We start from the raw sequence: 10,209 nt of genomic DNA, 5'->3' as shown, positions 1-10,209 counted from the left end.
AAAACTCGAAGAAAGGGTCATCCGCGTTGACGAACTCGTTTCCGGAAAAAAGCAACACGCTCAATTTCAATGACCGATTCTTCTCCGTCAGTTCTATCCTTCGGATGTCGAAGTTGTACAGAGTGTAGTTGGGTAAAACCTATTTGTTGGTCAGCTCTGATTCCATATGATAATCCTTGCACATAGTCTGGAATATTCGTTTCCTAAGTAATCATTATTCTCAATCTAACTGTGCTAAATACAATCGCAGTTGATCTGTTGTCGTTGCGATGCATATAATTCATTATGGTGACGACAAAAAAATTACATTTATTATTTGAGTTATACACTTGTTTATTTTGATAAATTACAATTGTCCTATTCCACACTCTGAAGGTTTCGTTTGTTGTCTTGACTGATGAATTGAGAATGCATCACAAAGTGATGTCTTATTATGGGTCGCTTGAATCCAGTGTTGATTAATGCAAACGGTACGTTGTCGCTGTATTTGTATTGCTTCAGTAACTTGCACTTAGTTGCCACGAACTTGCACAATCTCTTATTGATGTTTCCTTTCTTTTTATGAAGATTCTTGAATGGCGTACAAGAGAGAATTAGATGAAGATCGTCCGGTGGTCTACCGCAGTTGATATCTTTGTTGAGTTTCAATAAGTGATTATATATCAGATTTTGTACAACAATATTCAACTTCTGCTTGTTCGACATCGTTGCAAGAACTGGTAGAAGAAAGTAATTGTGCAGCCATGGTAGTGGAACATATCACGTGATAAGATTTTTATGTACTTTCCATGTCAATGGTTAGATCTAATTTCAACAAATCCATAATGAATCGTGCGATATAGACCGCTTGTATATGATAATTTGATCGCACTGCTTTCCTGATGAATGCAATGCCCTTTGCAATGATTACGATTACATCTGGTGTTGTGTACTTGAATTCTTCTTGAATTCTTCGTTAGGCGACCTAAAAAAATCCACCATCAATCTCAGTGGTCCATCCGATGTTGACGTGCAGATATTTCTATAACTATAATCTCTACCATATCTCCGAATACGACCACGTATACGACGTATCGAAATGCAGTGGTAATGGAATCATTTCGAGACTGTTCTTTTTCGAAGCAGTTTTTCTTCACATCTTCCCATGACTTATGGTAGTGAGTGCAAAATCTGTCCGTCTCTTCAATGTAGGGTAATTGGCTGTTCTGTTTTAAAGTGTGCGTCTACACTTAATTAAAAGCACATCTGTGCTCATTTTATTATTGAAACATTTGTCATGCTATCGGGTTTAGAATGTTATTAATATTCCGCTCGTGTCGCCATTGGAAATTATGGAAATTCATTTACAAAAATATTTGATGTGTAAGAAAAAACGTCTGCTTTCAATGAGTCTGTGTACAAGGCAGCGCGAGAATCCTACCCACCCTACCTTGACGTGGGTGTGGGAGAAGTTTATGGTCGTCGGCTTCCATCTCTCACTTTATTGTTTGGATCCACTAGTTTATTCTGCTTCTTCATTGAAAAAGACAAGTTTCTGTACTGATTCTCTGGTGTATTCAGGCTACTTGCATAGAAATGATTTGTCTGACTTGCATAACTTAATTATTGTTTTGATTTTTGTTTCAGGTGTTCACTCGATTGATATTAATAAAAATAATCTCTCAGTTGTGAACGCCTCATATTTCTGAGTTGCATTTCAGATATGTTGTTTCTGTGTGGTTCATCTACGTAGAACTTTCTGTTGCAATATATTATATAAATCTGAAGTACATTAATTAAATTTGCAATGTTTCTCGTTTTGACTGAGTGTTGCTTCGCTGATGTTATCATAATATTTCTCGTTTGCTTACAAAATGTTTTTTTTAAACAGATTTGCTCTGATATTGATGTCTGTTGTTCGTTTTTTCTGGATTTCGGTAATTTTGATAGAATTCTTGTTGTGTTCAACTAACGCTAACATCTATTTGCGATAATTCTACAATTACGCCTAACTTGGCTGGCCTTCCTGTTTGCTGAAAGAAGGAAAAGGAATGTACCCCAACCCTTGGAGTGACAAAGCATGCGCAGTTGCTTCGCTTTGGTTGTATAGATAGAGAGATAAAGTCCCCCGCTTTGAGGAAGAGTGTGAAAACGGCCTTTCCCCTTGTACCATCTATCTATTCTCCGTGTGTAGGATTCATAAAACAAAGAGGCGTGTAGTGTCTGCTAGAATGAAAATTGTATAGTATTTGAGTAGATTAAGCCAGGAGGATGATTTTATGGTGGTTCAAATGAAAGATTATTTTCCTCTCTTGTTTATGTGTTGGAGAATGTCCTGTCTTAGAGTGTTCCTCTGTTCTTCAGCGTTACGTCTGTGCTAGTCGCAGATGGAAGTTATTAAATTTGTAATGTTTCTCATTTCGATAGATTGTTTCACTATTTCCCTGCATGTATCTGTTGTTTACGTGTTGAATGGTGCACAGGTTTGGCTCTCTATTAGTGCTAGGTGTTGATCGTGTTATGTTGTTTCGTGTATTTTTTTCTTACGTCTGTGCTATTCATTTAATAAGAAATTAACTAATTAAAAGTTAAATCATGTTGGAACAAAAAATATGCCACTCAGATTCCATGTTGTTTTCGATATACTTTACGGCAAAAAAAAATCACCAATTAAATTGTCGGTATCGATATGGAACATAGTGGTATCGATTGCATTGATGGGTTTCCGGATGCGACCATCCCTTTGACGAACGCGGCTTTAATTGACCGTGTGGTCCCCAAGTTAATTGCTCAAAATTTGTCAAATATGCATTCAATGGATTGGTTTCACACCAAGAACAAGGAAAAAATTGCATAGTATTCGTTTTTTTACAGCACGTTTCTAAGTCTTTTAGCGAGTTGAGTAGCGACGAATCATGCATATTTCATGAGTTTTTAGTGCATATTTATCCCCGCTCTAGTCATCAAACAATGAGAATTTTCCTGTAGTCCTGTAGCAAACCGCCTAATCATAATCACAAACACCTGCTTGCGGGCTTCCAGGTCCGGTTTCCGTCGTAGTGCCCATGGTAGTGCCTTCTCACTATACCTGCAATCTCTTCTCCGGTGCTGGAAGCGTCAGTGTTAGCCGTTGGCCCTCAAAACAGTGACTTTCCACACTGATTATCAATGTGTACGATGAGGAAATAATTGGAAGTTGATGCTTTTTGGAATGCTTTATTTTCCGCACAATGAGCCCTAACCAACATCACCGAGTCTGTCTCTTGATCACCATTCGATAATTCATCAGATGATTCAGATTTAAAAAAATAGATAAAAGACAAAGAAGTGCATCGAAGTACTGTCACCAAGCCTTTTTTGTTTGTTTGTTTTTAACGGAGGAATATTAGTGTCCTGCAGTCAATTCAGAATTGTTCGAACCTGGCGGGTCTAACCATTCCGCGTTTCTCTAAATCGTCGCTTGCCTTGAATTCATTTTGCTGCGGGACGGTGTCGCATCAGGTAGTATAGCCCGTCAAAGAAACAATTTGTGCATACATTCTAAGAAAGAAAAAGTAACTTATCAACTTATCTTATCAAAAAGTATAAGGAACGAATGCAATCCCGCGACCATTTCTCCCATTCGGGACTCACTACGTGGGAATAAAGGAATGCGTATCACGCTTTACGCCTATGTACGTAATCCCCGTTTATGAATGAAAACAATTGACTTTGAAATAGACCACCACATATGTCTGGTGATATAAAATCATGTGACTAAAGCACAATTTGTTAACAATTTCCTGCTCTGGAGGCAGAAAAGCGCTTAATTATATCGCGTTAATTGTTCCATCAATTTTATCCAGGGCACATATTTACGTAGATCGTTGCATTCACGGCACCATTTGCAACGCTGGATATACTAAGCGAATAACTGGAGAACCGAAGCGAATCTGAAGCGAATAGTTGCAAAATAGAACGGTATGCACATATAGGGAGAGTGGAAATAAAGTGCAGAAACATTAGAAGAGAACACATATATTTTAATTTACAGCGGTATTGAAGCGCCAAATTTTTGTCAGTATGTATTCAGAAGGTGGTGCATTCGTGGACGAAACGGAGTGCTGCGCTACCTCGTTTTGAAAGGGATAGGACGAGTCTCCTCGTGCACTCAAACAGTGTCTCTGGCGGTATCGCTCCAGATTAATTGTTTGTTCTTGCGTGTGTTTTTTTCTTTTTTTTTGCGCGGCAACTATTCGAATATACTCGGTGTGGAAGAAGCATTCAATTCGACTAGAAATTCGAGTACCATAATTCGAGTCTAACATGTAAATATTCGCTTCGATACTCGAAAAATTCGAATATGCGCACGACGCTAGCTGGACATGCTTAGGTGGTATTCACGCAGGGTTTCTGCCTGGACCTCTGAAGAGGTCATTTCCGCAGCATGTACATCGCCTATTATGAACGGTGACTACATTCCAATGAACTTGAGGGTAAGTATTCGCATGTTATGTAGAGTATGTTGAAGCATTTGGGGGCTATACTGAGTGCAACGCCCTGCATTTCTTAAAAGCAAACGAGGGGTTACACGAGAAATTTTCTTTAATAAAAGAAAAATATTGACTTGTAGTGCTAACTCGGATCATCTGGAGGACTCATTCGGGGAAACGCACACACACACACACACAGTTGGGGGGAAATACATATTTGGGAGCACGACTGGTCCTCACTGCCTTTTCTTCCTTTCAGAAGTACGTGGACACACGTGAGCCGGTTTGCTGAAAGATTGTAAACAGAGCAATCAAAGAAAGCTTATTAAAACTCTGAGAGGTATTAGTGAGTTTTAGTGCATCGTATGCTATCGCCTTTGCGCATACGTAAGGGATACTGTGGATGGTTCTGGCGCACACCCGACACATAAGGAAAGCTTCACGCAGTGCGCATAACCGCGACGCTGTCCCTTACGTACGCCAAAGCGACAACGTACGATGCACCGAAACTCACTATTTACAGATAGCAGGCTGTGTCAACGCTACCTAGAAACGGAAGCCCTGCTTCAAAGTGCCGCTACGTACTAAATCTCGTGTCTTCAGAATCCTACCAAGGTTATATTACTGAAATATTCTTGCCTCACTTTACATTCCTGGAAAATATTTTGCCTATACGTGACGCGAAAGCTAGAGAAAATTAATTTTTATTTTTGAGAACTATGACGTCATGTTAGGCTACGACGGAGCGCCCGGCTCTCATCTGGCAACGTTGTTGCCCTTGGCGTCTTCCGGGGGCTCACTTTTTGCCCTTCGTTACAGGGCCAGTTCTCACTTGGCGACGCAAGACGCGGCGTCGTGAGCGGGCGGCGGAAGTAGACGCGCATTTCCGGAGTCGGGAGAGGAGAGACGTCGAGCCAAAGAAACTGCCATGCCGAACCTCTTTCACGACATTGGCGAGAGCGGCCGAGAACTACAGCTGGCGACCAATTAGGTGGCTGAATAAGTCGACTGACGCGGTCTACGTTCATGGCGGAGTTCACTCCACATCTGTCGTATGAACCACCCAATCCCAGCGACTTGTCTTTACTGTGTCGACTTCTGCTTTAAGTAGATATTAGACCGGTTAACATGCAGACGATATATATATATATAATTATATAATTATATATATATATTATATATATTATATATATATATAATTATATATAGACTTATTCGGTTGACTTATGTCGCCTTCATGTAAACACAGTTCTTCCGCGTCTCTGGTTCCAGCGCTCAGTAATTTACAAGCCGTTTGTGGTGGTGGGACTCTTAATCGAAGTACTGTGCATATAGGTGGGCGAGAAAATAATTTCGAAAGGAATTCGAAAATTGCACATCGAATATATGGAGGATGAACTAGTCCTCACAGTGCCTCTCCGGATGCGGAACCCGTGTGTGCAACGTAGTAAGCTTGGGCAACCGTAAATTCTGCGCGGTACATATAGCGACTATAAAACACTGCCGGCCCTAAACCGCCGCGGCTCTTGTGAACTCGAAATTCAAACCCATCCCGCGCTCTCCATGCCCACCGATTTTGGCGTTCCGCGATTTTCGCTTCTTCCCGAATTTAAAGATTTCACCGCGGATGATGCGACCGCGAGGGACGCAATTAGATCGTGGACAAAGGAAAGGCAGCCGGGATTCTTCATCGACAGGATGAGATAATTGGACTGCTTGTTGTTGTTGTTGTTTTTAAGTGTTGAGAAAGGTCAGCCAATATTGCTCCTTGTTTGCTCGGTGTGAACTGTAAAAATTGAAATTACCAGAATGAAGTTCTTCAACTTTATATCCTTGGAGATGGTGAGACTATACATAGGGTTGGTGTTCAACCCCGCCTTCGGGTTATCCTTTTTCACGGGCTCTTCATCATCAACTCCGATCAGAATGTACAACAGGAATACTTCCATGGTGATGCGGATGTTCTGCTTATTGATGGCGCGGTTGAAGAGGGTGATGTTGTTGTATTTCACCGTTACCCTGCAAAAACAGACAGGCACGTGCGTTTTGAATGCGAACCAGAGAAAAGCTTGAGCTAGTATACACCGCGACGCAAGGACGTCCACACCAATAAAATACGTCAACTCGACTTTTCTGTTTCTCTAAAGCCTTTTGTTTTCCTGTGCTAGTTTTTCTGCGCCCGTGGGACGGAATGCACTCGTGCAGCTACAACCTCAGCAGTGTTTTTCTAGTACCTGCAACGCCGGGAACACTGCGGCGATGTTGAAATGTCCACCGGACCTGCTTAGTTGCTGCTCACCCGTTACCTCAATCCAGGACATGACATAAATTTATTGAGTATATAATGGGGCATAGTCAACGAGGCCAAAGTCTGTTTACACTGGGGGCCCACGGAACACCTGGGATTTGAAATCCCACTGGTGGGGGCATGCGCTGCACATGCCGTTGGAGGCGACCCCTGTTTCGTGAAAGAGAAGAATGCGAAAATAGACCTCCAATTCTGTGGGACCGTAGGGCTTTCAAAGGCAGAAGAAAACAACTGTCGCGAGAATCTAGGCGTTTTGTAACCTTTTTTCTTTCCTTCAACGATAGGAAAGCTCTTGTGTCTTCCTTACTCAATTGAAGCTCTGAACTGCGTAGCCCACTTCGTCCGTACGCCATTTGGTCGTCTGCTACTTTCATTGCCTGTCCACGCCGGCGCGAGCATACTGCTGTGGCAGCGATCGCATGCTGCTGCTTGCGAATGGTCAAGACAGCGCGACTTTCACCGTTCGCCTCGTACCCCCTACCCCTCTCATAAAGTGTACCATTCGATTGCCGTTGGAATTGGAATACCGCGAATTTACCCGAGAAAGTACGTCACAGTTATAAAAAAAACGAATTAAATTGATAAAGATTGCTAGAGTGAAGAAGGTAAAGATTGATCAGAAGTGACTGGGGACCGCGGCAACTCTCGTACATTTTCTTTCAGTCTTCAGGCGAAAAACGCACATTCCAAGAAGTGGCCTACATGCTGGTTTAGAACAGCTATGCTAACCCTCAGAGACAAGGTAAAAGTCGCAGGACAACCCCACCCATAATCACAAATCTGAATTTGCCGGTTATCGGCGTGCGCGGTCGCGTTACAGCTCCGACCAAAATTATATTACGCGCGTTTCCATTACACTTCCCGTCACACTGATCATGTTTCGAAATTAAGTGTCGCTGACGACGTACATGAAGAATGAGTGCGTCGGCGCATTAACTACTCTAAAACACACACACACACACACACACATACACACACAAAAACACGTGACTTAGCTGATACTTATTCGATTATGCGTCACATTCTCGGAGACCCCACAGACGATGCACGGGCTACATTCCGCTCGCGGAGATATGCGTCTGGGCGTCCGCATCTCGAGCTGCAGTGGCGTAGCCAGACCGCCAAGGTAGGGGGTGCTCGATACGAAAACTTCCCCCCCCCCGCTGATCCTGGGTGAGACAACACACAATACTTGTGCACACCTCAAAATGCGGTAATTGATTTGGGCGTTCACAATACGATTACACAGTGATGTCCAATGAGGCGATGTCACCAGATCGGAAGGATTTTGAAAAGCTCATACTTTGAAAACCATTCAAAAGTGCCGATTAGATAGACGCCATGAACTGTAAGAACTTTCGCGATCACCCCCCCCCCCCCCATATATTATTTTCTCCTCGGATTTGCGCGATTTGCGTAGGTCCGTCGTGGCAGGTAGGGGGGGGGGGGCTCGAGCCCCCCCTAGCCCCCCCGTGGCTACGCCACTGCTCGAGAGCAAATGGGAGCTTATGTGGATGACTCAACCCAAGGTCCTTCTTCATGTCAAAATTGCCCTGACAACGGCGACTTACCCGGAGGCCGACGTCACGCGTGACGTTGGGTGAGAGCGAAGCGTAGGTTTCGTCGTCTGCTATTACGGCACAGTTCGAGAAATTCCTCGAAAACGACTGAATGAAACGTTGACGGTTGTGTATGTACAGTACTCGTGAATATAGTTTTGGACACATTTCGGAATCGTCCCGGTGTATGAGACCGTCCCTTTAAGAATCTGTTCACCCCAGATGTCAGTGAGCGAGGTCTCAGCCTATTGTTCTCGGAGTCGAGGGGAAACCGTTGAGACCTCGATGTCTTTCCGCCGAGAAAACCGGTTGAGAAAACGTCACATACTGGTCGGCCTTTATGGTTGAATGGATGGATTATGGGATTTTTGTGACATGAGCTCAAAGCAAAGTGTGCTGCATTTGCGTCCGATGTTGAGTCGGGGACAGCGTAGAACCCGCGTTTCGTCAAGGTAGGGCGACAACCTCGAAAAATTTCGCATTTCCCATCGTGTGCGTGTACATCACGTTGGCCAGTTGAGTCATTTCAGGGAACGATGCCTTCGATCGCGTGCCCATTAGCATGCCACGTGTCAGGACCATGGTCATGTGGACCTTTTTCACATACGCGTCGTATACTAACGACTCTCCAGCGAACTAGAGCTATTAAATAAGCTTCGCTTCAGAGTATCGACACTGAGGTCCAAAGGAGAGCAGGAGCGCCATCTTGTTTCCACACCACGCCGGTACCATCTCCATTTGAGGTTCAAAGACGGCTAACATAATGCTCCCAGTGGGATAGAGAAGCGTGTGTGATTGTTGTGCGATAATCCATGTATTGTCAACCAGTGCATTCCGATGATGTCAAGGTGAGCTCAAGGCCGTCTACTGCTGCTTGTAAACGAAAGGAACATTTCACCCGCGCGCGATAGATGGCATCGTGTGCTATGGTGTGCGTGTTGGTAGCGTGGTGCGGAAAGAAGATGGCGCATGCTCGCTCTTGGAACCCAGAGTCAACACTCTGAAACGTAGCTTATTTAGTGACTCTACAGCGAACTATGCTACGCGCGCGTCAAAACAAATCAACGTGGGCAGCACAAAGGACCAAAACCGGTCCGGAGTTGGACCGACGAGGTCGCGCCGTTCGTGCGGCCTCCGCACTGGTCCCCACTTGTGCCGTCCACATATGCGCCATCTAGTGAAGACGGAGATAACCCTCACCGGCGCCTCAAGGTCATACGCATGCGCATAGGTCATGGTGAAAAAGGTGCATTAGCATGTGATGCCACCCCGCAGTATATAAGAAGAAATTAAGCACACACATGAAAATTCTGCTGGGCATCCAGTGATGTGGCACTTGAGGATGTACGAAGTGCAGAGAAAACGGCTTTGGCACTCTTTGCACGAAAGGATGATGTTTCTCAAGCTGACGACACAGGTAGCAGTTTACAGAAGCTAAATGTATGCAGTAATTTTACGGTGACGGTGGATGGCTCCTTATATGCTCCCCGAAATAAACACATGCTTTGTTGACAACTGATTACTCATCTCTTCTCACGCTTCATTTATCCGGATCCTGCACGTTCCGTACATTTTCGCTGGGAACGGCAAGGTAAGGATAAACCTAGAGTCACTAAATAGGGAGCAGGGTAGCGACACTGAGCCACGCCGGCGAGCAAGCCCGCCATCTTGAGTCAGGTGCGGCTCCGTCGCCTAGCAATTGGATGCCAACTCCTCTTTCTCCGGTGGAGAACAACGCGCAGCCGAGCGGGCTCGCAACCCAGGAAACCGGTTTTGGATAGAGGTGACTCAACATGGACGACGAGTTCGTGGAAGGAGAAACCACGTGACACGATCGGCTCAATCGCGGACACCGAATGGCGGCTCCAGCGAGGAAAAGGAATGCTATACA

The 10,209-nt window shown here is 44.3% G+C and overlaps 1 protein-coding gene across 2 annotated transcripts in view; it reads right to left on the bottom strand.

Moving 5' to 3' along the window:
- Window positions 1–3,179: 3,179 nt before the first annotated feature.
- The window catches only part of LOC135388718 (uncharacterized), a 101,608-nt gene continuing 94,578 nt past the window's right edge, over window positions 3,180–10,209 (bottom strand). For both annotated transcript variants that reach the window (XM_064618461.1, XM_064618462.1), the window contains 2 exons: window positions 6,257–6,470; window positions 3,180–4,739 (listed from right to left, as the gene is read on the bottom strand). In XM_064618461.1, coding sequence (XP_064474531.1) covers window positions 4,707–4,739; window positions 6,257–6,470 — 247 coding nt within the window. In that variant the 3' untranslated portion in view covers window positions 3,180–4,706. The remainder of the gene's footprint in view (window positions 4,740–6,256; window positions 6,471–10,209) is intronic.

Source organism: Ornithodoros turicata, chromosome 3 (assembly GCF_037126465.1).
Source record: "Ornithodoros turicata isolate Travis chromosome 3, ASM3712646v1, whole genome shotgun sequence".
In the NCBI taxonomy this organism is placed as follows: Eukaryota; Metazoa; Arthropoda; class Arachnida; order Ixodida; family Argasidae; genus Ornithodoros; species Ornithodoros turicata.
Note: the sequence above shows the minus strand (reverse complement) of the source record. Positions and strands in the feature narration are given on the sequence as shown.